Here is a 27,475-nt window from a genome sequence, read left to right as displayed (position 1 = left end):
TTATCAGACCACCATGGATTAAAGTTAGAATTCAACAACAATGCTACCCCCAGAAAGCCTACAAACTCATGGAAACTGAACAGTCAACTACTGAACCATACCTGGATTAAGGAGGAAATAAAGAAAGAAATTAAAGTCTTCCTTGAATTCAATGAAAATAAAGAAACAACATACTCGAACTTATGGGACACTATGAAAGCAGTCCTGAGAGGAAAGTTCATAGCACTAAGTGCCCACTTAAAGAAAACAGAAAAAGCACATATTGGAGACTTAACAGCCCACCTGAAAGCTCTAGAAAAAAAAGAAGCAGACTCACCTAGGAGGAGTAGAAGACTGGAAATAATCAAACTGAGGGCTGAAATCAACAAAATAGAAACACAAAAAACAATCCAAAGAATCAATGAATCAAGAAGCTGGTTCCTGGAAAAAATCAACAAGATTGACAAACCCCTATCCAAACTAATCAAACGGCAGAGAGAAAATTTGCAAATTAATAAGATCAGAAATGAAAAGGGGGACATAACCACAAACACAGAGGAAATTCAGAGAGTCATTAGATCTTACTACAAAAGCTTGTATGCCACTAAACTGGAAAATGTAAAAGAAATGGACACTTTCTTAGATAAATACGATTTACCAAAATTAAATCAGGACCAGGTGAACAAGCTAAACAGACCTGTCAGTCGCGAAGAACTAGAAGCTGTTATCAAAAACCTCCCTACCAAAAAAAGCCCAGGGCCAGATGGTTTCAATGCGGAATTCTACCAGAACTTCCAAGAAGACCTAATACCTATACTCCTCAATGTATTCCACAATATAGAAACAGAAGGGTCATTACCAAATTCCTTTTATGAAGCTACAGTTACTCTGATACCAAAACCACACAAAGACTCAACCAGGAAAGAGAATTACAAGCCGATCTCACTCATGAATATCGACGCAAAAATCCTCAACAAAATACTGGCAAACCGAATCCAAGAACACATCCGAAAAATTATCCATTATGATCAAGTAGGCTTCATTCCTGAGATGCAGGGCTGGTTCAACATACGAAAATCTATCAATGTAATCCATCATATAAATAAACTGAAAGAAAAAAACCATATGATCATTTCATTAGATGCTGAAAAAGCATTTGACAAAATTCAACATCCATTTATGTTAAAAGTCTTGGAGAGATTAGGGATACAAGGGTCATACCTAAATATAATAAAAGCTATATACAGCAAGCCGACAACTAACATCAAATTAAATGGAGAGAAACTCAAAGCCATCCCGCTTAACTCAGGAACACGACAAGGCTGCCCACTTTCGCCATACCTCTTCAATATAGTGCTGGAAGTTCTAGCAATAGCAATAAGACAGCATAATGGGATCAAGGGGATTCGAATTGGAAATGAAGAAGTTAAACTTTCGTTATTCGCAGATGATATGATAGTGTACATAAGCGACCCCCAAAATTCCACCAAAGAACTTTTACAGCTGATAAACAGCTTTAGTAATGTGGCAGGATACAAGATCAACTCCAAAAAATCAGTCGCCCTCCTATACTCAAAGGATATGGAAGCAGAGAGGGAAATCAGAGAAGCTTCTCCATTCACGATAGCCACAAACAGCATAAAATATCTTGGGGTAAATCTAACCAAGGAAGTGAAAGATCTATTTGACAAGAACTTTAAGGCATTGAAGAAAGAAATTGAAGAGGATACCAAAAAATGGATGGACATCCCTTGCTCTTGGATTGGGAGGATCAACATAGTAAAAATGGCAATTCTACCAAAGGCAATTTATAGATTCAATGCAATCCCCATCAAGATCCCATCAAAATTCTTCACAGATCTGGAGAGGACAATAATCAACTTTATATGGAAAAACAAAAAACCCAGGATAGCCAAAACAATCCTATACAATAAAGGATCTTCTGGAGGCATTACCATCCCTGACTTCAAACTCTATTACCGAGCTACAGTAATGAAAACAGGGTGGTACTGGCATAAAAACAGAGAAGTCGACCAATGGAATCGTATAGAAGACCCGGACTTTATCCCACAAACCTATGAACACCTCATTTTCGATAAAGAAGCTAAAAGTTTACATTGGAAGAAAGAAAGCATCTTCAACAAATGGTGCTGGCACAACTGGATGTCAACCTGTAGAAGAATGAAAATAGACCCATATCTATCACCGTGCACAAAACTCAAGTCCAAATGGATTAAAGACCTCAATATCAGCCCGAAAACACTGAATCTGATAGAAGAGAAAGTGGGCAATACCCTACAACAGATGGGCACAGGCGATCGCTTCTTAGGTATAACCCCAGAAGCACAGACATTAAGGGCAACATTGAATAAATGGGACCTACTAAAACTGAGAAGCTTCTGTAAAGCAAAGGACACTGTCACTAAGACACAAAGGCAACCTACTGACTGGGAGAAGATCTTCACCAACCCCGCAACAGACAAAGGTCTGATCTCCAAAATATATAGAGAACTCAAGAAACTAGACTTTAAAATGCTAATTAACCCAATTAAAAAATGGGGCGCTGAACTGAACAGAGAATTCTCAACAGAAGAAGTTCAAATGGCCAAAAGACACTTAAGGTCATGCTCAACCTCCTTAGCGATCAGGGAAATGCAAATCAAAACAACTTTGAGATATCATCTTACACCTGTAAGATTGGCTAAAGTCAAAAACACCAAGGATAGCCTTTGCTGGAGAGGCTGTGGAGGAAGGGGTACCCTCATCCATTGCTGGTGGGAATGCAATCTTGTGCAACCACTGTGGAAGTCAGTGTTTCGGTTTCTCCGGAAATTCGGGATCAACATACCCCTGGACCCAGCAATACCACTCTTGGGAATTTACCCAAGAGATGCTCTATCACATGTCAAAAGCATTTGTTCAACTATGTTCATAGCAGTATTATTTGTAATAGCCAGAACCTGGAAACAACCTATATGCCCTTCAATGGAAGAATGGATGAAGAAAGTATGGAATATATACACACTAGAGTACTACGCTGCGGTAAAAAACAATGACTTCTCGAATTTTGCATGCAAATGGATGGAAATAGAAAACACTATCCTGAGTGAGGTATCCCAGGCCCAAAAAGACGAACATGGGATGTACTCACTCATAATTGGTTTCTAGCCATGAATAGGGTTCACGGAGTCTACAATAGGCGAATCTAAAGAAGCTAAGTAAGAAGGTGAACCCAAGGAAAAACATATAGTTATCCTCTTGGATAAGGGAAGTAGACAAAATTGCCGGGGGGAAAAGTGGGATCTTGGGGGTGGGGTGGGATGGGGTTAGGGGAGATGGGGAGAGAAAAGGTAGAAGGGAAGGAGGGTGGACTTGGGGAAACAGGAGGATCAGGATAAAGGAAGGTTGGATAGGGGAGCACGGAACCACAATTCTTAGTTAAGGGACCCACTTTAGGGTGGGCAGGAGACTTGACCCTAGAGGGGCTCCCAGGTGCCCAAGCTGAGGTCCCCAGTTAGTTCCCTGGGCAGCTGAGGATAGGGAATCTGAAATGACCCTACCCTAGAGCAATACTGACGAATATATTACATATCATCCTAGAACTTGCATCTGGCGATGGATGGAGATAGAGACAGAGACCCACACTGGAGCACTGGACTGAGCTCCCAAGGTCCCAATGAGGAGCAGAAGGAGTGAGAACATGAGCAAAGATGTCGGGACCACGAGGAGTGCACCCACCCACTGAGACAGTGGAGATGATCTACTGGGAGCTCACCAAGGCCAGCTGGACTGTTACCAGAAAAAGCATGGGATAAAACTGGACTCTCGGAACATGGCGAACAATGAGGGCTGATGAGACGCCAAGGACAATGGCACGGGGTTTTGATCCTACTTAATGTGCTGGCTTGGTGGGAGCCTAGCCAGTCTGGATGTTCACCTTCCTAGATATGGATGGAGGGGGGAGGACCTAGGACGTACCACAGGGCAGGGAACCCTGACAGCTCTTTGGACTGGAAAGGGAGGGGGAGAGGAGTGGGGGGAAGGGGAGAGGGGTGGGAGGAGGGGGAGAAGAGTGGGAGGAGGGGGAGAAGAGTGGGAGGAGGGGTAGGGAAATGGGAGGCTGGTGGGAGGAGGTGAAAATTTGTTTTTTTTTTTCTTTTCTTTATCCTCCTTTTATCAATAAAAAAAATAAAAAAAATAAATAAATAAATAAATAAATAAATTAAAAAAAAAGAACAATAAAAGATAAGCTGATGAAATATATCTATCATCATAAACTTGCAGATTATAGGCAAATATTTGCACATAGTCATCATAAGAAATAAAAATCAAACTGTGAACAATCAGATTGATAAATCTTAAAAGTCTGCATTTCTTATAAGCATCTAGCCATTGATATTCTTTTTCATGCCATGTTATGATGAATAGGTTAGAACAAGCCAGAACATACTCTGATCCGGTTATATCTTACTCATATTGAAACTAGAGAGTTTAAAATAATACAGTTGTTACCCTGAAGAAAATGTTTCATTTTCTTACCATGTATTAATCCTTGATTTTTTTTTATTGAGAAAAGGAAAAAAAAAGTATCCTCTTTCTCCCAGCCTCCCATTTCCCTCCCCTTCCTCCCACCCTTCTCCCTCTCCCCCAAACTCCTATCCCCCTCCCTCTCCAGTCCATAGAGCAGTCAGGGTTCCCTGCCCTGTGGAAAGTCCAAGGTCCACCCCACTCCGTCCATGTCTAGGAAGGTGAACAACCAAACTGGCTAGGCTCCCACAAAGCCAGAACATGAAGTAGGAACAAAACCCCGTGCCATTGTCCTTGGCTTCTCATCAGCCCTCATTGTTCGCCATGTTCAGAGTCCAGTTTTATCCCCTGCTTTTGCAGTCACAGTGCAGCTGGTCTTGGTGGGCTACCAATAGATCTGCCCCCTTATCTCAGTGGGTGGGTGCACCCCTCGTGGTCCTGACTTCCTTGCTCATCTTCTCCTTCCTTCCGCTCCTCATTGGGACCTTGGGAGCTCAGACCAGTGCTCCAGTGTGGGTCTCTGTCTCTATCTCCATCCATCACCAGATGAAGGTTCTATGGTGGTATGCAAGATATTCGTCAGTATTGCTATAGGATAGGGTCATTTCAGGTTGCCTATCCTCAGCCTGTAACTTGAATCTTTGTGTGGTTTTCGTATCAGCTAACTGTAGCTTCATAAAAGGAATTTTTTTTACATTATTCAAAATCTTTTTCTATTTTTTCTTTCAATGACTGTTAGTTAGGTTGACAAGTATGTCCACCAAATCACCATATCACATCCTCAGCCACTGAAGACTGTTTCTAGACTTACATCTATTTATCTTTACTATGTTTCAATATACTTTAATAATAATGAGGTTAGGATTAATGATTAACTTTTGGAGCTTATTTTTAATCAAAATATTTTTTACCAGAGAAAAAGAAAAAACAATGGCTATGCTGGTACTCATAGGCACAAAATAAACACATATCTGTAACTATGATTTCGATGTGAAAGTGAGAGAGAGCAAGTAAGTTGGACAACACTTAATATGCTGCTTTCCAAACCCATCCAATTGGATGAAAATCTCATTATTTTGGGGCCACTTATGTATACTATGATACCATCTGCAAATAACGAAAGCTTAACTTCTTCTTTTCCAATACAAATCCCCTTGATCTCCTTATGTTGTCTTATTGTTATTGCTAGAACTTCGAGCACTATATTGAAGAGGTATGGAGAGAGTGGACATCCTTGTCATGTTCCTGATTTTAATGGGATGGCTCCGAGTTTCTTTCCATTTAATTTAATGTTAGCTATCGGCTTGCTGTAAATAGCTTTTATTATATTTAGGTATGACCCTTGTATCCCTAATCTCTCCAAGACCTTTATCATAAAGGGGTGTTGAAGTTTGTCAAATGCTTTTTCAGCATCTAATAAAATGATCATATGGTTTTTTATTTCAGTTTATTTATATGGTGGATTACATTGATAGATTTTCGTATGCTTAACCAGCCCTGCATCTCTGGAATGAAGCCTACTTGATCATAATGGATAATTTTTCGGATGTGTTCTTGGATTCGGTTTGCCAGTATTTTATTGAGAATTTTTGCGTCGATTTTCATGAGTGAGATAGCCCTGTAATTCTCTTTCTTGGTTGAATCTTTGTGTGGTTTTGGTATCAGGGTAACTGTAGCTTCATAAAAGGAATTTCGCAATGACTCTTCCGTTTCTATATTGTGAAATACATTAAGGACTATAGGTATTAGGTCTTCTTGGAAGTTCTGGTAGAATTCCGCATTGAAACCATCTGGTCCTGGGCTTTTTTTAGAAGGGAGATTTTTGATAGCAGTTTCTAGTTCTTTGAGACTAACAGGTCTATTTAGATCGTTCACCTGTTCTTGGTTTAGCTTTGGTATACGGTACTTATCTAAAAGTATGTCCATTTCTTTTTCATTTTCCAGTTTTGTGGCATACAAGCTTTTGTAGCAAGATCTAATGATTCTCTGAATTTCCTCTGTGTCTGTGGTTATGTCCCCCTTTTCATTTCTGATCTTATATTTACTTGTTCTCTCTCTGTCGTTTAATTAGTTTGGATAGAGGTTTGTCGATCTTGTTGATTTTCTCCAAGAACCAACGTTTTGTTTCATTGATTGTTTGGACTGTTTTCTGTGTTTCTATTTTGTTGATTTCAGCACTCAGTTTGATTATTTCCAGTTTTCAACTCCCTCTGGGCACGTCTGCTTCTTTTTTTTTTTTCTAGAGCTTTCAGGTGTGCTGTTAAGTCCCCAATGTATGCTTTCTCCGTTTTCTTTAAGTGGGCACGTAGTGCTATGAACTTTCCTCTTAGCACTGCTTTCATCATGTCCCATAGGTTTGAGTATGTTGTCTCTTACTCCTACAGCTGTTAAACACCTTTGGTAATCTGGCAAGATACAAGATCAACTCCAAAAATCAGTTGCCTTCCTATACACTAAGGATCAGGAAGCAGAGAGGGTAATCAGAGAAGCATCACCTCTCACAATAGCCACAAAGAGCATAAAATATCTTTGGGTAACTCTGACCAAGGATGTGAAAGATCTATTTGACAAGAACTTTAAGGCATTGAAGAAAGAAATTGAAGAGGACACCAGAAAATGGAAGAATCTTCCTTGCTCTTGGATTGGTAGGATCAACATAGTAAAAATGGCAATTCTACCAAAAGCAATCTATAGATTCAATGCAATCCCCATCAAAATCCCATCAAAATTCTTCACAGTTCTGGAGAAGAAAATAATCAACTTTATATGTAAAAACAAAAGACCCAGGATAGCCAAAACAATCTTATACAATAAAGGATCATCTAGAGGCATTACCATCCCTGACTTCAAACTCTATTACAACGCTACAGTATTGAAAACAGCTTGGTATTGGCATAAAAACAGAGAAGTCAACCAATGGAATCGAATAGAAGACCCTGACTTTAACCCACAAACCTATGAACACCTGATTTTCATAATAGGAGCTAAAAGTATACAATGGAAAAAGAGAGCATCTTCAACAAATTGTGCTGGCAAAACTGGATGTCAATATGTAGAAGAATGAAAATAGATCCATATCTTTCACCATGCACAAAACTCAAATCCAAATGGATTAAAGACCTCAATATCAGTTTGAACACACTGAACCCGATAGAAGAGAAAGTGGGAAGTACTCTACAACACATGGGCACAGGAGACCACTTCCTACGTATAACCCCAACAGCACAGACATTAAGGGCATCATTGAATAAATGGGATCTCCTGAGACTGAGAAGCTTCTGTAAAGCAAAGGACACTGTCGCTAAGACAAACAGGCAACCCACTGACTGGGAGAAGATCTTCACCAACGCAGCAACTGACAAAGGTCTGATTTCCAAAATATATAAGGAACTCAAGAAACTAGACCGTAAAAGGCTAATCAACCCAATTATAAAATGGGGCACTGAGCTGAAAAGAGAATTCTCAACAGAAGAAGTTCAAATGGCCAAAAGACTCTTAAGGTCATGCTCAACTTCCTTAGTGATCAGGGAAATGCAAATCAAGACAACTTTAAGATACCATCTTACACCTGTCAGAATGGCTAAAATAAAAAAAAAAAACACCAATGATAGCTTTTCCTTGAGAGGTTGTGGAGAAAGGGGTACACTCATCCATTGCTGGTGGGAATGAAAACTGGTGCAACCAATTTGGAAAGCAGTGTAGCGGTTTCTCAGGAAATTCGGGATCAACCAACCCCTGGACGCAACAATACCACTCTTCGGAATATACCCAAGAGATGCTCTATCATACAACAAAATATATTCTCAACTATGTTCATAGCAGCATTATTTGTAATAGCCAGAAACTAGAAACAACCTAGATGCCCTTCAATGGAAGAATGGTTGAAGAAAGTATGGAATATATATATATATATATATATATATATATATATATATATATATATATATATATATATGAGTACTACTCAGCAGTAAAAAACAATGACTTCTTGAATTTTGCATACAAATGGATGGAAATAAAAAACACTATCCTGAGTGAGGTAAGCCACACCCAAAAAGAAAAACATGGGATGTACTCATTCATATTTGGTTTCTAGCCGTAAATAAAGGACATTGAGCCTGTAATTCGTGATCCTAGAGAAGCTAAATAAGAAGGTGAATCCAAAGAAAAACATATAGGCATCCTCCTGAATATTAACCTTCATCAGACAATGAAAGGTGACAGAGACAGAGACCCACATTGGAGCACCAGTCTGAAATCTCAAGGTCCAAATCAGGAGCAGAAGGAGAGAGAGCACGAGCAAGGAACTCAGGACCTTGAGGGGTGCACCCACACACTGAGACAATGAGGATGTTCTATCAGGAACTCACCAAGGCCAGCTGGCCTGGGGCTGAAAAAACCTGGTATAAAACCGTACTGGCTGAACATAGCGGACAATGAGGACTACTGAGAACTCAAGAACAATAGCACTGGATTTTGATCCTACTGGACGTACTAGCTTTGTGGGAGCCTAGGCAGTTTGGATGCTCACCTTACTAGACCTGGATGGAGGTGGGTGGTCCTTGGACTTCCCACAGGGCAGAGAACCCTGATTGCTCTTTCTGCTGATGAGGGAGGGGGAGTTGTTTGGGGGAGAGGGAGGGAAATGGGAGGCAGTGGTTGGGAGGAGGCAGAAATCTTTAATAAATAAATAATAAAAAAGAAAATCTCATTATTTTGTATATTTTTACATTTAAATAAAATGCCATTGTTTTTGGATATATATTCAAGACTGGTACCGTCGGATCTTACCAAAAAAGCTATATTTTTAAATATCTGAAAAAGTTAGACAAATATGTTTCACAATGGCTGAACTAGCTTAGTCCAACCAGGGTGAATAAGAGTTCATCTTTACCTCACAGTTCCAAGTATTTGTAGACTCTTTCTTATTTATTTAATTTTATGTGTGCTGAGTATTTTTATTATTTGTATGTATATGGCTTACATCCAAACTTGGTGCACAAAAAGTCCACAAGAGAAGCTTTGATCCTCTGGACTAGAGTTACAGACAATTTATAAATTCATACATAATTAAAGTGGATTATGTGTTAAAAGCCAAGTGTACAAAACAGACAAAACCTATCCTTGTTCAAACAAACTGATTGATCATGAATGTAAGTATATGAATATACCAAATGTGAGAGTTGTGCCTGGTGGAGTTTATACATCTGCCTATAGTTGACCAAGTGAAGAGAAACTTTAAAACTGAAACTATAAACCAGCTAGAGTGGGTCAGGTTTGTGACAAATGTGTTAAATATAGCAAACTAGGTACTTAACAATTCATTGAAAAATGTCCTCAAATAAGACAATTTCGGAAAGGGATGATGATCTTTGAATTAGGGAATGAACACAATAAATTTTCTGAAAAAGTTCTAATTATATATACCTTATGATCTAAAGTGTAATCAACCATACCTATACATGAGCTATTAAAATCAAATAAATCAGAAGGGACATAAAAATATTGAAAAGTAATAAGCCACAGATGTTAACATAATAGATATTATTTTCCCTATTGAATTTGTTAATAAAGATTAGAATTTGGTATGGGTTGTATAAAACTATATTAAAATTTGCATATACATAAATTAGTGTGGAATTCTTCTATCATTGTATTACTAAAATAATGTCCGTTAAAACTCAAAATTCTTTTAATTTAATTACTTATATTTCTTCAGGTGTAATTACTGCAATACAAATTCATAAAAGGTTGACACAAAGTGAATTCTGGAGATTATAATATATAAAAGTGTGGTAGATATTTTCAAAAATATTATTATTAAAAAATAAACTTAAGCAAAGACATGTCTAAGATAATCAATGGCCTATCTCAATTTACAATAAAATATCTAATCATTTCATGAATGTACACTTCTATCAAGAATTTTCTTAAGAGCTAACTTGACATCCTTATTTCTCAGGCTGTAGATCAATGGGTTCAGCATGGGAACAACAGTAGTATAAAACATAGATGATACTTTCCCTTGGTTCATGGAGCTGACTGATGATGGCTGTAAGTACATGAATGCAAGAGAACCAAAGAAGACAGCGACAGCAGAGATGTGGGAGCTGCAGGTACTGAAGGCTTTGGTCCTGCCTTCAGTTGAACGAATGCGTAGGATGCTGACAATGATAAATATATATGAAGTAAAGATGGTCAAAGTAGGAGTGAGGATATTTATTGCACTTAGGAAATGAACCAATAATTCGTTGATGTATGTGCTGGAGCAAGACAGTTCCAAGAGTGGAAAGAGATCACAAAAGTAATGGTTAATCACATTGGTCTTGCACAAAATGAGTCTCAACATGAAACCTGTGTGAACTGATGACCCAATAATACCCAAAGTATAAACTCCCATTGTGAGCCAGAAGCAGAGATGATGAGACATGATGACATTGTAAAGTAAAGGATTGCAGATGGCAACATAGCGGTCATATGCCATTGCAGCCAACATGTGACACTCCGAAATGGCAAAAAAAGAGAAAAAGTAGAGCTGAGTCATGCATTCAGGGTAGGAGATGATGTTCTTCTCTTTCACAAAATTTTCCAGCATTTTGGGGGTAATTACAGTGGAATAGCAAAGGTCAATGAGGGACAGATTGCTGAGGAAATAGTACATAGGAGTTTTCAGGTGAGAAGTGAGCCCAATCAGTGTGATCATGCCCACATTGCCCACCACTGTGATGATGTAGATTCCTAAGAAGAGGAGGAAGAGGGGCAGCTGCAGAGCTGGCTGTTTGGAGAGCCCAGCCAGGATGAAGAGAGTTACCACTGAATGATTTCCAGCATCCCTTTTCCTGTGAGAAGTTTAAAGAGAGAAAGTTCACAGAGTGGGTAGCTGTTGGTGTGCATGTATACACATGTGTGCTTAGAAATCATGTGGAGATCATTATTTCATCCCTCCCCAGTGGGATGAAATACTCTATGATCTCTTCTATTCCTATGTGGTTCCATAAATGACCCATGGACAAATGTATAACACAGAAAAACAGGTCTTAGAATCAAGAGAGATCAGAGAAATCCTTAAAATCACTTTATGAAATGTTTTTTTTTTCTATATCACAAGATCTTAAAAGACATTTGCCTCATGAATAGTGACTAAATGTTCTTTTGACCTATAATAGAGAATATTTGCAATGTTTTCTATGACTTATTAGCATGGAAATAATCCATATGCAGATTAGTAATTTTTATTTTGACCCATTTTAACATTAAATTCCCAAATAAAAATTATGTCTCGACTTTTCCACACAGCCCAACTGAAACTTGAAGTTAGGAACATTACCACTTTTCTGAGAATACCAATTTTATTCTTTTAGATTTTCAATGAATGATAGATTTTCATATTTTTCAGACTTTAACAGTCACTATGAAATGAACATGATGGCTCAAAATTATGCCATGGTTTCCATCAGAAAAACTGGTGACTCTGGTTGATTTGCATAAATTGGACTTCATGATTGAAATGATACAATCTGAGAAATATTTACACTATTAAATTACAAGAGGAATTTTGACATAAAATATTTGCTATTCTCTATTTTGGTCATTTTGTATATTTATAGAGTTTGTAGAATTTGAATACAGTATCTGTGTTTATTAAGAAAATAAACAGAAAGTTACCCTAAACATCATGATTTCCTGGTGCCTTGGGAACTTGCAGGTGAAAGACAGCCACAGGATAGATGCCACTACAATGAGCACTATGTGGAGAAAAAAACGGGAGAGTAGGAATAGAGTAGTGGGTTTTGGTTCTGCACTGTGGAGAGAAGAGGACAGGAAAACCAGGACAGTAAGGAACAGGGCACTTGGAGTCATGTGATGTCCAGATTTGTGCAGCTGCCAAAGGTATCCTTGGCTGGATGCCAGATACCTCATCTGGGTCTATGTTGATGCCCATGGCCCAGGTTACATTTGAATGAATTTCATACTCCAATGGTGGACCATGCTATTGCCTATTAGTGCCATACTGAACTTAGTGGCCTGAGCTGCTAGCAAAAGCCACGATAATGTCTGGACCCAGGCTGGAATTGAGAGCCATGTCTGGGTTCATGGGCCTATGCCAGGATCTCTGATGGTATCCACGGCCAGGTTATTTCCAGGGGTCCTGGGAGAGCTGGCCCGGGTGTCCTAGGCACCAGAGAGCTGACCCTGCTTCTTGCAGACTGCCTCAACAGGAAAGCTACCCAACTCCTCCTGGAGTATATAGTCCCAGTGGCATGGGAGTAGAATATCTGGCCCCAACTCTCCATGGACTTGGGAGAACTATGCCCTTCGACACACTCTGCAACTAGAGAGTTGGATCCAACCCTCACCATGTGCATTGGAGAGCTGGCCCTGATGTTGTGAGCATAGGAGAGGTGGTCCTGACCCTTGACTGAACTGGGTGGTCCTAATGGAGTCTTGGAATGATGAACTCAGTAACCATCCAGGCATATGTTCCAGGTTTTGCCTTGGTCTTCCCAAATATCAACTCCATCATGACACCCTGAAACACATGAAGGGACAGGACCTAAGGAACCATAGCCTCAGGATCTTCATGACTAGGGGCAAGAGAAGTTTCAGTAAGGACCCAGTCTTGAGAGTGTATTAGAAGTTAGAAGCATAGTAAAGAAGAACTCATTGCAGTGAACTTTTACAAGTAAAACTGTTTGAGAAAAGGGTATATATTGCTTGATACATTTCATCTCCTGAATTCACTATAACAAATGAATACATTATGAAAATGTGGAAAATTCAGAGTAGCAAAATGTGTTTTGTTTGTTTGTTTTTTATTACTTTGTTGTTTCTGCTTCTTTGTTTTATTCATTTCTATTTATTTGTTTATTCATCTTGAAGGGTAGAGGCTAAAGGGGTGGAGCGCATACATGGCAAAACTAGAAAATGAATGGGATTGAGTAGCATGATGTGAAATTCCCAAAGCATTAATAAAACATTATTTTAATAAAAAGAAAGGAAAAGTAAATTCTACCCTGTTTGATAATCCTAAACAGATATATGATTCTTATAAAGACTGACACAACTTGTATTGGCATTTGCTATTGAATAAAATTGGTTATAGAAAATAAAATTCCATAATTTTTATGTCTAAGGATAGTTGGCTTCATGAAGAGTGTCAATAAAGTCCTATCAGATGAAGAAGAGTATAAATGATGGGGTGACTAACTAGCATAGCACAAACACATGTAGCACACAACATTAATATCTAAATACTTGACTCATTGCTATTTTCAAGATGTGTTGTAAAACTCCCCAAACTTCTTAAGAGCAGAGTCATTGTTATCTATATTGTGTTAAGTTTACATTGAATATTTATGTATGTGGGACTCCATAAACACTTAAGATGTGCTCTAAGGGATTTTTCTCAGAAATATCTTTCATTCAACTGCAAATACATTTTTGGAGTCTTTTACTTGTAGGTGTTGTGTTTTGTTTTTTTCTTCCTAAGCATAGTTGTCTATGCCTCATACATAATACTTATAGTGCAGCATTTTAATACATATTATTATTTTGTGCTTTTTATATTTCCCATATTTCAAATAAAGTTCAATCTGCAACTTATTATATAAAATAATTGATATTACTATCTAACAAAGAAGTTTTATTTTCTTTTATTCTGACATATAACCTGATTACAAAAGAGGAAATATGGACATTCCTCAATATTAATGCAAATAATTAATTTAGAATCTTTTTGTAAAATCTTATTCAGAAATCCTATATTGTAATTGCAGTTCTAAAGATGTTTAATATTGAGAAGCAGAATTAATAATACAATGCTCTGTGTTCCCAGGAATATAGTTCTTTTGCTTACATGTACACATACATACAGCTTTTATGAATGTAAGTTAGTATGTCAGAATCTCTTCCTCAGGAATTTATAAATTGAATTAAGTGCTTTGAGTCATGCCTTTCTTGTGGCACTTCTGAAAAGCAATATATTCTATTGAAAATGTCTGAATGAATCTTACAATGAACAGTCGATCAAAAAAAAATCTGTGACCAAATCTCGTACTGCTACAGGTGAAAGAGGTAAACAAGCAGTGCTTGCTATGATTTTCCCCAGCAGGAGACAGAAGAAGCTGCTGAAGCCTGTTCATCAAGAAGCACTGCTCTTAGAACTCACATGTGTAGTACACATTTATCCATGTGCATCTCTATATAGATTAGGAGAGAAATAAACACAGAAGAATATGAAATTACAAATATAAAACCTGAATTGCAGACCTACCCTCCTTCCCAAACAGCTTGGAGGTTTGCATTTTTCATCTCCATTCTTCTAAAAGGAAACTGACTTTGAGCATTTGAGCAAGGCCTACTCACAAATGTTCTTTGAGTGACCAATCTTGATCTCTGATGAGGAAGACACACAAAGTCACTTGTCGTTTTACAAAGCCTAGAATATGTGAGCGTTTTATCTGCTGGATAGAGATATCAGGAGAAATGATGATAAATAAGTTCCCAATAGAATCTGATCCTACTCCTCGACTCTTGGGAAAATGATCAATTAGGACTCCATATTCCCTTGCTGGTACTAACACAACCTTGCCATGTAATTGTCCTTCCTTCTCATTAGGCTGAGGGTTCAAACAGGAATGAAAGAAGGTTTCATTAGAGCTAAAGCTACTTTAATTAAATTGTCCTTAAAAACTCTAAATTTAAGGAAATTATCCTACACTACAGGAATTGCTAAATTTTAATTACTAGCAGGAGAAAAGTGAGAAGTGGGCCCTAGTTCTGGAGTTCTAGAGAGCTCACTAGGCTGGACTGATGTGATAATTATTAAAGCTGTGCACACCGAAATTAACCTGTGATGGCCTGAAGGAGTTTTTATTTAGGAGGACACCTGTGAAGCCTTGTACTGATAGACATAAATTAGGAACAGTGAAAATATATGTGTGTGCATGATACAAAATAAGTTTCACGTAATAAATTATTTGTTGAAAAGTTACATGCAGTGTCATATTGTTTTTAAAATAGCATCACCGAAATGGTATTATAATTAGCTTCCCAATTCCCATTCTTCCCTCCAGCCCTACCCAAGTGTCATCATTCCAGTTTGTGCCTCTCTCTCTCTCTAGAGAGAGAGAGAGAGAGAGAGAGAGAGAGAGAGAGAGAGAGAGAGAGAGAATTTATTCCTGAATCTACTTTTTTTTTGGACTGAGCAGTCTACCATGAAAAGGTAGTACAGGATCTTATCTCTGTAAGAGGCTAATAATCCTTTTGTAGCTTATAGTTCTTTGTTTAGGTATGGAACTCTGTGAAATTTATGCCTTCAATGACACATGTCTGTTAGTTTTGCTATTGTTCTGGTCTTGTTTATGCCATCACTTTTAGGAAAGACAATTTCACAACATACTTCCCAATATTTTTTCTCTTAGAAGAACAATGGCAATGGGTTTTTGATCCTACTGCACATACTGGCTCTGTGGGAGCCTAGGCAGTTTGGATGCTCACCTTACTAGACCTGGATGGAGGTGGGTGGTCCTTGGACTTCCCACAGGTCAGGGAACCCTGATTGCTCTTTGAGCTGATGAGGGAGGGGGACTTGATCGGGGGAGGGGGAGGGAAATGTGAGGTGGTGTCAGGGAGGAGGCAGAAATCTTTAATAAATAAATAAATTAATTAAAATAAATCTTTGATTTCTGTACTTAACTAAAATCTATTTTCTGTTTTATTTTTTCATGACTTTTACTTAGGTTGACAAGTGTGTCTACTAAAACACTATCTCCCTGCCTCTTTTACTAAAGAATGTTTGTTTCTAGACTTCTATATATTTATCTGTCAAACTTATCAATGTTTCAACAAATTTCATGAAATATCAGGTTGTGATTGGAAATGATGTAATACTTAACTTTTGGAGCTTCTTGTTAATATAACTGACTCTTTTCCTGAGAGATAAGGAGAAAAACACTAGTTGTGCTGATACACACAAACACAAAATATACACATTTCTGTAACTCTAATTTGACTGTATAAATGAGAGAGAAAATAAGATTAAAAAACACTTAAAGATATTGCTTTCCGGAGCCATCAATTTTTGATGAAAATCTCATTGTTCTGTCTGCTTCTAGAGTTGAATAAAATACAGTTATCTTTGGATATAGGTTTAGGAGTGGTACTGTTGGATATTACAAAAAAGCTGCATATTTAAATATCTGAGAACAAGCCAAATGAATTTCCACAATGGAAAACTAGCTTACAGTCCCACCAAGGGAAAAAACAAATTCTTTACCACACAATTGCAAGAATTTGTGGACCCTTTCTTTTTTAAGATTTTATTTTTATGTGTGTATTTTTCTTACTTGTATGTATGTGTCGTACATCCAAACTTGGTTCACAAAAAGTCCACAGAAGGTTTTGAATCCTCTGGACTAGAGTTATAGACAGTTTATAGAGTCATAAGTAATAAAAATGGGTTATGTGTAAAAATCCAACTGTATAACACAGACAAAACACATCCTTGTTCAAAAAAACCTTATTGATCAGGAATGTAAGTATATGAATATACCAAGTTGTGAGAGCTGTGCCTGTTGGAGGATTGGTTCTGCCCATAGTTGACTGAGTGAAAGGAAACTTACAACTAAAAATATATACAAAATAGAGACAGTCAGATTTGTGACAAACATAATAAATGCAGCAAACTAGATACTCAGGAATTTTTAGAAAGATGTCCTAGGGCAAGACAACCTCAGAAAGGGATGGTGATTTCTGAAATAGTAGCTGACCACAGAAAATTTTTAGAAAGAAAGTCTAATTATGCAGATTATATGATCTAACATGTAATAATATCTATATATAAACTCCTAAAATCAAGTAAATCAGATGGGAGATAATGGTGTTAGAAAGCAAGGGGCCACACATGTTAGCATAATTGATATCATTTTCCCTATTGAATTTGTTAAAAAAGATTAGAATTTTTTATTGGTTGTATAAAATTACATTGAAAATTTACATATACATAAATTAGTATGGAATTCTTCTATCATTGTATTACTAAAAAATTTTCCGTTAAAACTTAAAGTCCTTTTAATTTAATTACTTCTATTTCTTCAGATATAATTATTGTAATACAAATTCATAAATAGTTGACACAAAGTAAATTTTGGAGATCTATAATATACAAAAGTGCGATAGATATTTTCAAACCTTAAAAAATAAACTTAAGCAAAGACATGTCTAAGATAATCAATGGCCTATATCAATTTACAATAAAATCTCTAATCATTACATGAAGATATACTTTTATCAAGAATTTTCTTAAGAGCTGACTTGACATCCTTATTTCTCAGGCTGTAGATCAATGGGTTCAGCATGGGAACAACAGTAGTATAAAACACAGATGATACTTTCCCTTGGTTCATGGAGCTGACTGATGATGGCTGTAAGTACATGAATGCAGCAGAACCAAAGAAGACAGCAACAGCAGAGATGTGGGAGCTGCAGGTACTGAAGGCTTTGGTCCTGCCTTCAGTTGAACGAATGCGTAGGATGCTGACAATGATAAATATATATGAAGTAAAGATGGTCAAGGTAGGAGTGAGGATATTTATTGCACTTAGAAAAAGGACCAATAATTCATTGATGTATGTACTGGAGCAAGACAGTTCCAAGAGTGGAAAGAGATCACAAAAGTAGTGGTTAATCACATTGGTCTTGCACAAAATGAGTCTCAACATGAAACCTGTGTGAACTGATGACCCAATAAAACCCAAAGTATAAACTCCCATTGTGAGCCAGAAGCAGAGATGATGAGACATGATGACATTGTAAAGTAAAGGATTGCAGATGGCAACATAGCGGTCATATGCCATTGCAGCCAACATGTGACACTCCGAAATGGCAAAAAAAGAGAAAAAGTAGAGCTGTGTCATGCATTCAGGGTAGGAGATGATGTTCTTCTCTTTCACAAAATTTTCTAGCATTTTGGGGGTAATTACAGTGGAATGGCAGAGGTCAATGAGGGACAGATTGCTGAGGAAATAGTACATAGGAGTTTTCAGGTGAGAAGTGAGCCCAATCAGTGTGATCATGCCCACATTGCCCACCACTGTGATGATGTAGATTCCTAAGAAGAGGAGGAAGAGGGGCAGCTGCAGAGCTGGCTGTTTGGAGAGCCCAGCCAGGATGAAGAGAGTTACCACTGAATGATTTCCACCATCCCCTTTCCTGTCAGAAATTTAAAGAGAGAAAGTTCACAGAGTGGGTAGCTGTTGGTGTGCATGTATGCACATGTGCTTAGAAATCATGTGGAGATCATTATTTCATCCCTCCTCAGGTTAGGCAACATACTGTATGATCTTTTATACTCTTTATGTGGTTCAATCAATGACCCATGATCAAAAGTATAACACAGAAAAACAAGTTTTAGAATCAAGAGAGATAAGAGAAATCTTTAAAACACCGAATTAACTGTTTTTCTATATCATAAGAAAGATTATCTTTGAATTCTGTCTTTCCTTCAGATATTAAAATATATCATCACCATGAATAGTGACTAAATGTAGTATTGACCTATAGTAGAGAATATTTGCAGGTGTTTTCTATGACTTCTTAATATAGGACTAACCCATGTACAAAGTAGTAATTTTTATGTTGACTCATTTTTAACATTACAATCCCAAACCAAAATTAAGTCCCTATTTTTTCCACACTGTCTCACTGACTCTTGAAGATAGGAATATTACTGCCTTTCTGAGAATACTAATTTTATCTTTTTTAGATTTTCAATGAATGAAAGACTTCTATATTTTTCAGACTTTAACAATCACTAGGAAATGAACACAATAGCTCAAAGTTATGCCATGTTTTCCACCAGATAAACTGGTGACTCTTATTGGTCCAAATAAAATGGACTTTATGATTGAAATGATAGAACCTGAGAAAATATTTACATTTTTAATTTACAAAAAAGAGTTTACCATAAAGTATTTTTTATGCCTTATATTGTTTACTTCTTATAATTACATAGTTTGTAGAATTTGCATGTAGTTATCTGTATGGATTGGGAAAACTCAGTTAGGAAATTAACCCCAGGTCACAGGATCTGGTGCTTTGGGAACTTGCAGGTAAAAGACAGCCACAGGGTGGTGCCACTCCAATGAACAATATGAGATAGAAAAATGGGAGAAAAGGAGAAAGTGCAGTGGTTTGTGCACTCTGTGGTGAAGTGGACAAGAAGAAGCAGGGCAATGAGGAACAAGGCATTTGGGTCCATAACATGTCCAGCCTTGTGTTGCTGCCAAATATAGTATCTCTTACCTTGGCCTTACTGCAGCTTGGCTCTGTGTTGATGTCCATGGCCCATATTGCCACTTAGGGCCATTGGGATGCCTGCCGTGGACTATGCTGCTACCTCCTAGAGCCATACTAAACTTAGTCGTCTGAGATGCTACCAGAGGCCATGGTGATATCTGGGTTCAGGCTGTGGTTAAGAGCCATATCTAGGTCCATTGACCTATGTCAAGGTCTATGATAATGTCAAAGTCCATGTTACCACCAGAGTCCATGGGACAACTGGCTCTGGTGGCCTAGACAACAGAGAGCTGGCTCTCCTTATGGCTGACTACCTCAATAGGAAAGCTATCTAATTGTTTCTGAATGAGCTGTACCCAGTGGCATGGGACTGGAAGAGCTGGCCCTGATTATCAATGGCCTTGGGAGGACTATACCCCTTGACAGACTTTGCACCTTAGATCTGGCTTCACCTCTCAATTTATGGTTGGAGACCTGGCCCAACATAGGAGAGGTGGCCTTGGCACTTGGCTGAGCTGGTAGCCCCATTAGAGTCCTGAAATGACCAACTCAGCCACCACCAAACCCCACATCCAGGCGTTTGAGTTGATCTTCCCAATCATCAACCCCATCTGTGAACCCTTGGAATATGTGAAGTGACGAGACATAAAGAATCATAGCCTAAGATTTTCCATGACTTGTAGCAAGAACAGATTATCTGAGAGAGGTTTGGTGAGGGTCCTGTATTGAATGCTTACCAGAAGCCAGATGGTTTAAGAGAAAAATAGCTCAATTCAATGAACATTTACAAGCAAAACTGTTTGAGAAAAGGGTATATACTGTTTGATACATTTCAGTTCCTGAAGTTGCTATAACAAATGTATACATTATGGAAATGTGGAAAATTCAGAGGAACAAAGTGAGTTTTGTTTGTTTGTTTACTTGTTTATTATTTTGTTGTTTCTATTTTTTTAATTTTTATTTATTTGCTTATTCATCTTGAAGGGTGGAAGCTACCGGGGTGGAGGGCAGACACAGAAGGATTAGAAAATGAATGGGATGGGGTTGCATGATGTGAAATTCCTCAAGGATCGAAACATTATTTTAATAAATAAAGGAAAATAAATTCTACCCTAATTGATAATCCTAATCAGATATATGATTCTTCCAAAAACTGACACAACTTTTATTGGCATTTGATAATGAATAAAATTGGTTATAGAAAATAAAAATTCATAGTTTTAATATCTAAGAAACAGTTGGTTTCATAACAAGTGTCAATAAAATCCTGTCACATGAAGAATAGTATAAATGATGGGATGACTAACTAACATAGCACAAACACATATAGCACACAACATTAATATCTAAATACTTGACTCATTGTTATTTTCAAGATATGTTGTAAAACTCCCCAAACTTCTTAAGAGCAGAATCACTGTATCTGTACTATGTGAAATGTGCATTAAATATTTTTATCAGTGGAATTCTATAAACACTAGTAATTCTTTAGAATGTGCTCTATGGGATTTTTCTCAGAAATATCTTTTATTCAACTACAAATACCTTTTTGAAGGCTTTTACTTGTTGGTTGTGTTTTGTTTTGTTTTTTCCTAAGCATAGTTATCTATCATATATAATACTTGTTATAGTGCAGTATTTCATATTTTATTTTTTTATGTAGTCCATATTTTCCCATATCTCAAATATAGTTCAGCCTGCTTCTTTTGTTATAAAATGATTGGTATTGTTAGTTAACAAAGAACTCTTATTTTCTTTTATTCTGACATATATTTTATAACCTGATTACAAAAGAGGAAATGTGGACATTCCTCAATTTTAATACAAATAATTTAGAATCTTTTTGTAAAATCTTATCCAAAAATTCTATATCATAATTGCAGTTCTGAAGATGTTTAATATTGAGAAGCAGAATTAATAATACAATGCTCTTTGTACCCAGAAATATACTCCTTGCTTACATGTACAAATACATACAGCTTTTATAATTGTAACTTAGTATGCTAGAATCTTTTCCTCACAAAGTTGTAAATTGAGTACAGTGTTTTATATCATGCCTTGCATGCGGCACTTCTGAAAAGCAACATATTCTATTGAAAATGGCTTAATGAATCCTACAATGAACAGTCATTCAAAAGGACTGTGACCAACCCTTGTACTGCTGCAGGTGAAAGAAATAAACAAGCAGTACATACTAATGTTTTCCCTAGCAGTAGATATGGGAGGCTAAGAAAGCCTGCTCATCAAAATGCCCTGCTCCTAAAATGCACCTGTGTAATACACATATATGTTTATGTGCATCTCTGTATAGTTAGGAAAGAAATAAGCACAGGAGATCATGAACTTACAAAGATAAAGCCTGAATTTCAGACCTACCCTCCTTCCCAGAAAACTTGGAGGTCTGCATTTTTCATCTCCATTCTTCTGAAGGGAAACTGACTTTGAGGGCTTGAACAATGCCTAAAATAATTTTCTTTGAGTGACCAATCTTGCTTGGTCTTTGATGAGGATGACCCACAAAGTCACTTGTTGCTTTACAAAACCTGGTATATGTGACAGTTTTTTTTATGCTGGATAGAGAGACTAATAGCTATCAGGAGAAATTATGATTAATAAGTTCCCAATAGAATCTGATCCTACTCCTCAACTCTCGGGAAAGTCAACAATAAGTGATTGTATTTCCCCTGTGGTATGCACACAACCTTGACAAGTAGTTTTCCCTCCTTCTCTATAGACTGAGGATTTAAACAGGAATGAGAACGGTAGCATTAGAGCTCCAGGTGTTTTAATAATATTGTCCAAATTCTAAATTTAAGGAAATTGTTATACCTACACTACAGGAATTGCTAAATGTAGTTACTAAGAAGAGAAAAAAGAGAAAAAGTAGGCCATAGTTCTAGGGAACTCACTAGGCTGAACTGATGTAAAAATTACAAAAGGTGTGCACACCGAACTTAATGTGTAGTGTCTTGAAGGATTTCTTATTCAGGAGGAGACCTGAGAAGCCTTTTTTTCTGATAAAAATGATTAAGAACTGTGAAAATATGTGTGTGTGTGTGTGTGATACAAAATATATTTCACATGTTAAATCATTTGTTGAAAAGTTGCATTTAGTGTTATATTGTTTTTAAAATACTTTCACTCTAATGGTGTTACAATTACCTTCATCATTCCCTTTCTTCCCTCAGTGTTATTCAAGTGACGTCATTCCAATAGGTACAGATATACATATATATATATATATATATATATATATATATATATATATATATATATATAGTCTGATGAGTCTACTTTATTTCTATGTCTATTGTTTCAGGGCAGACCACTCTACCTTGAAAAACTAGCAAAGGGCCTTATCTCTATAAGAGGCTAATTATCCAACCTGAAGTTTTAATAGCTTATAGTTTTTAGTTTATTTGTGAAACGCTGTGAAATTTATCCCTTTTCATGAAACAGTCTATTCATTTGATTTTGTGTTGGTCTTGATTATGCTATCATTTTTACAAAAATCTATTTTACAATGCACTTCCTGATATTATGTCTCTTATAAGCTTTCTGCTCTATCTTCTGTGATGTCCATGTGCTGTGGGACAATGGTCTATTTTCTGTCAATTATATTTTAAATAAATGCTGATTGGCCAGTAGCCATGCAGGAAGTATAGGCAGGACAACCAAACAGGAAGTAGAGGCAGGTAAATGAGTACAGGAGAATTCTGGGAAGAAAGTCCTAGTCTGCAGTCCTGACCCAGCCACAGAAGAACCAAGATGTGACTGCCTCTCCGAATAAGGTGCCAACCACGTGGCTAGCATAGACAAGAATAATGGGCTAATATAAGTAATAAGAGTTAATAAGAAGCCTGAGCTAATGGGCCAATCAGTTTATAACTAATGTAGACTTCTGTGTGTGATTTCTTTGGGACTTAACAATTGCAGAAACCTAGCAGGACAGAAACCCAGACAAAAAATGGCACCCAACATGGGCACCAGTTGCTGCAAGGAGGGGCTGCTTGTTTGTTCCAGCTGCCCAGGTAGCTTAGCCCCAAAATAATGACACAGAAATTATATTAATTAAATCATTGCTTGACCAATTATCTCTAGCCTCTTATGCAATTTAATGTAAGATTTCTTGTTGATCTAAATATCATTTCCTAAAAGACAAAAGAACAAAGCAGTGAACACATTTTGTTAAGACTGTCATAGTTAGCTTTAGCTGTCAACTTGACATATATCTACAGTCACCTTGAAAGAGGAAATGTTAAAAGACTCGATAGGCCATTGCCACATGCATAAAACTTTTTCTAATATCTATTTGGATAAAACAAAGGCAAACACTTTTATAGTAAAATTTCATTTTTTTTTCTTTCAAATAGTAAAAGACCTAATTGAGTAAACAAGAAGAAAAACATTCATTAGTTAGAGGTCTTCTTGGTTGTACCCTTTTTTCATTCACAACTGATAATTGATTTTATGAACGGCACTCATCATTACTCAGGAAACAATTTTCCAACTTTACCTTTTCCCATGGCAATAAATGATACAAATAGATGCTACAATGAAAGACTATCAAACTTAGAGTTGTAGGAAAGAAAGACAGCATATCTCTACATGAAGAACAAATAATTATAGAATTGTAGGTGTGAGGAGCTGGGGTACCTAGTTTCAGATCAGTAGAAGAGTATTTGTCCAATGCTTCTCCGTAAGGCAAACCCATTGGAACCCTGGACTTCAGGTCAGCACATAATACTGCTGGAACCAAGAGGCTTCTCTTCTCTCTCATAATGATGATACACTTGGCTTGGAAGTTTTTAGTATAACTTTGTCAGTCATGCATGGAACAGATGTGATCATTCTTGGAAAACCCATTGTTTTCTCATACATTTCCCCTAAAATTCTTCAGGAATTGAGGCTTCTCCTCACAAAACAACAACTGTCGCTCCAGATTGGGAACTGTTCTGACTCAGTGCTGACAGGATGGGACAATAAAGTTAGTGGGAAGTTGAGGAAGTGCAAGCTAACTGTGTGCAAACAACTTATGGTACTTCACCCATATTTCTGTCAATATGTAAGTTCTGAGCAATACTGTTGTTTGTGAAAATGTATACCTATGTTTATCACCTTCTAGCTTTGTAAGGTCTGGATGTACCTGGCTTGATATTTAGCAAAGCTGACAAAATGGTAAGCATTGTTTTCACTTTAATAGATGTTTTGATGTAAAGGGAAATATTTGACATACTTGTTCTTGCCTAGGTTAAAGTTGGAGGGTGGGAAACCTGTTTGTTAGTATGAAAAACAATTACTTGTTTTTAAAGCATTAACAAAGACATCTTGAAATATTTCAGGGTGGCTACTTGTGAGAAACACATCTGGTGGTCATATACTACTTCAATTCATTGCACCAATAACTTTTCCCTGCCTCAGGATCTGAAGCAGGGCTGTGTTAAAACTGAGGCATATATTGAAATGAGCAGACAAACAATAGTGTGAAGAGTGTGGCACAGAAACCATAAATGCATTGTCATCGGATCCTATTTCTCATTGACACTCTAGTTTAAGATAGTGTAAACAGCTTGTGGGTAGAAATATGACAGAAGCTGTCTTTTGCATACTTACCAAACTAATACAGTCCTATATACTTTCAGAATTACACATTGTTTATTCCAATTACTTAAGCTAAACAACTTAGAAAATTACATTTGAATTATATGGCAATTGATGAATACAGCCAAAACAATAAGACAACCAAAAGATATTGGTTAAACTCATTTATTCCCAACTTAAGTGAGGCTTGCCTAAACAGAGTGGGTTCATATACGTAAATATGAAAAAAAAAAGCAAGAACTTTGAAATTTTTCAGGAGATGACATAATTGCTATCTGGGAAGGAGCTCTGGTTATGCCAGAGAATAGCAGCTCACTATAGATATGAAGGTGAGAATTTATTTCTGCCTTGGGTACATTTCTTCTAAATAATCATGTGTTAGCAATAACCCCATGTCTAGTATTATTAACTGCTGCTTGTAAAATTCTCTTTCCAAACTGAAAACTTAGCATTCTATTGCTAAAGCAAATTAGTCTTTGTTTAGAGGAAACATCTTTTTTAGTAACTTTTTAAAGGCAACGTTGACATCTTTATTTCTCAGGCTGTAGATCATGGGATTCAACATAGGCACCACAATGGTATAAAACACAGATGACAATTTACCTTGTCCCCCAGAGCTGACTGATGATGGCTGAAGATACATGAAAGCTGTGGAACCATAGAAGAGAGCAACAGCCAATATGTGGGAGCTGCAGGTGCTAAAGGCCTTGCGTCTTCCCCCAGTGGACTGAATGTGTAGAATGCTGACAATGATGAAAACATAAGAGCTAAGGATGGTCACAGCTGGTGCTAAAATATTAAATGCACTGAAGGACAGTGCTACTACTTCATTGATAAAAGTACTGGAGCAAGAGAGCTCTAGTAATGGGAAAAGATCACAGAAGTAATGTTTTATTATAGCAGTCTTACAGAACAGCACTCTTAGAAGAAAGACAGTGTGAGCTGTGGCACTTAGTAAGCCCATACCATATACCCAGGCTACCATCCACAAACAGACTTGATAGGACATGGTTACATTGTAAAGCAAAGGATTAGAGATAGCCACATAGCGATCATATGCCATCGCAGCCAACATGTGGCATTCTGCAACAGCAAAAACACAGAAAAAGTAAAATTGAGCTATGCATTCTGAGTAAGGGATGACATTCTTTTTTGTCACAAAGTTCACCAGCATTTTGGGAGTAATGACAGTGGACTGACAGCAGTCAATAAAGGACAGACTGCTGAGTAAATAATACATGGGTGTGTGCAGCTGAGAACTAAACAGAATCAAGATGACCATGCCCATGTTTCCCACAACTGTAACCAGATAGACTCCTAGAAAGATGAAGAACAGAAGCACCTGGAGGCTTGGGTTCTCAGTTAACCCAGAAAGGACAAATTCAGCCACAGCAGTATTATTTACTTCTTCCATTCTCTTTTGGAAACTCTATGTGAGAAGAAAACTTTATATAATGGAAAAATTTGAGTATACATCCTCTTATAACTCAGTGAATTTTGAAATAGGTTTCAAATATTTTCAGGCATCTCAAATTGTCTTCCATATTTTTTTCTTTCTAAACAATCAAAGAAATTTCAATCCTGTAGGAACAAGACAGGTGAAGAAATAATCATACAGATATTTGCATTCTTGTGAGTATTATCATGAAAATTAATTCTACTTGTACTCATTTCCTACCATATGCAAACCATTCTAGTACACTGAATTGAAGGTTCAAGAATTTCTCATGTCTAATTTATTGCATCTCTTATTTGGTTATAAAATTTTACTTGTGGTAATATAAACACATTGTCCACAAAATATCCATAGATATAAATATAGTTATTGGTGAAGAAATTAGAAATTCTATATTAAAAATATAACAATGGAATTGTCTACCAATTTCTGATTCTCTACCACAATTCTAGATAATTGACTAGGAGAATAATACCAAAAAATTAAACTAGGAAGCCAGTAGACTAGAAATCAAGATAATAAGACATCTACTACTCTGTTAATATAATTGAGTATACAGAAAATCAGGAATTGGTCAAAGAGTGCTATTAAATGTAGTTACCAGTATATTAGGGT

The 27,475-nt window shown here is 37.0% G+C and overlaps 3 protein-coding genes across 3 annotated transcripts; all 3 read right to left on the bottom strand.

Moving 5' to 3' along the window:
* Window positions 1-10,405: 10,405 nt before the first annotated feature.
* On the bottom strand, window positions 10,406-11,347 carry LOC142847132 (olfactory receptor 8G3-like). Its single transcript, XM_075967861.1, has one exon. The coding sequence runs from the start codon at window positions 11,207-11,209 to the stop codon at window positions 10,406-10,408; it is 804 nt and encodes a 267-aa protein (XP_075823976.1). The 5' UTR covers window positions 11,210-11,347.
* A 6,421-nt stretch (window positions 11,348-17,768) lies between these two features.
* LOC142846796 (olfactory receptor 8G3-like) lies at window positions 17,769-18,698 on the bottom strand. The gene has a single exon (XM_075967600.1). It carries the CDS (start codon window positions 18,579-18,581, stop codon window positions 17,769-17,771), a length of 813 nt encoding a protein of 270 aa, XP_075823715.1. The 5' UTR covers window positions 18,582-18,698.
* A 7,175-nt stretch (window positions 18,699-25,873) lies between these two features.
* Window positions 25,874-26,821, bottom strand: LOC142847131 (olfactory receptor 8G50-like). Its single transcript, XM_075967860.1, has one exon. The coding sequence runs from the start codon at window positions 26,816-26,818 to the stop codon at window positions 25,874-25,876; it is 945 nt and encodes a 314-aa protein (XP_075823975.1). The 5' UTR covers window positions 26,819-26,821.
* Between the last annotated feature and the right edge of the window lie 654 nt (window positions 26,822-27,475).

The sequence above is a fragment of the Microtus pennsylvanicus genome, chromosome 3 (genome assembly GCF_037038515.1).
Source record: "Microtus pennsylvanicus isolate mMicPen1 chromosome 3, mMicPen1.hap1, whole genome shotgun sequence".
Lineage (NCBI taxonomy): Eukaryota > Metazoa > Chordata > Mammalia > Rodentia > Cricetidae > Microtus > Microtus pennsylvanicus.
This window is presented reverse-complemented; position numbering and strand designations above follow the sequence as displayed.

What these genes read in the sequence shown, in the direction of transcription:
- LOC142847131 (XM_075967860.1), bottom strand. Translation starts at nt 26,818, where the DNA reads ATGGAAGAAGTAAATAATACTGCTGTGGCTGAATTTGTCCTTTCTGGG.
- LOC142846796 (XM_075967600.1), bottom strand. Translation starts at nt 18,581, where the DNA reads ATGATCACACTGATTGGGCTCACTTCTCACCTGAAAACTCCTATGTAC.
- LOC142847132 (XM_075967861.1), bottom strand. Translation starts at nt 11,209, where the DNA reads ATGATCACACTGATTGGGCTCACTTCTCACCTGAAAACTCCTATGTAC.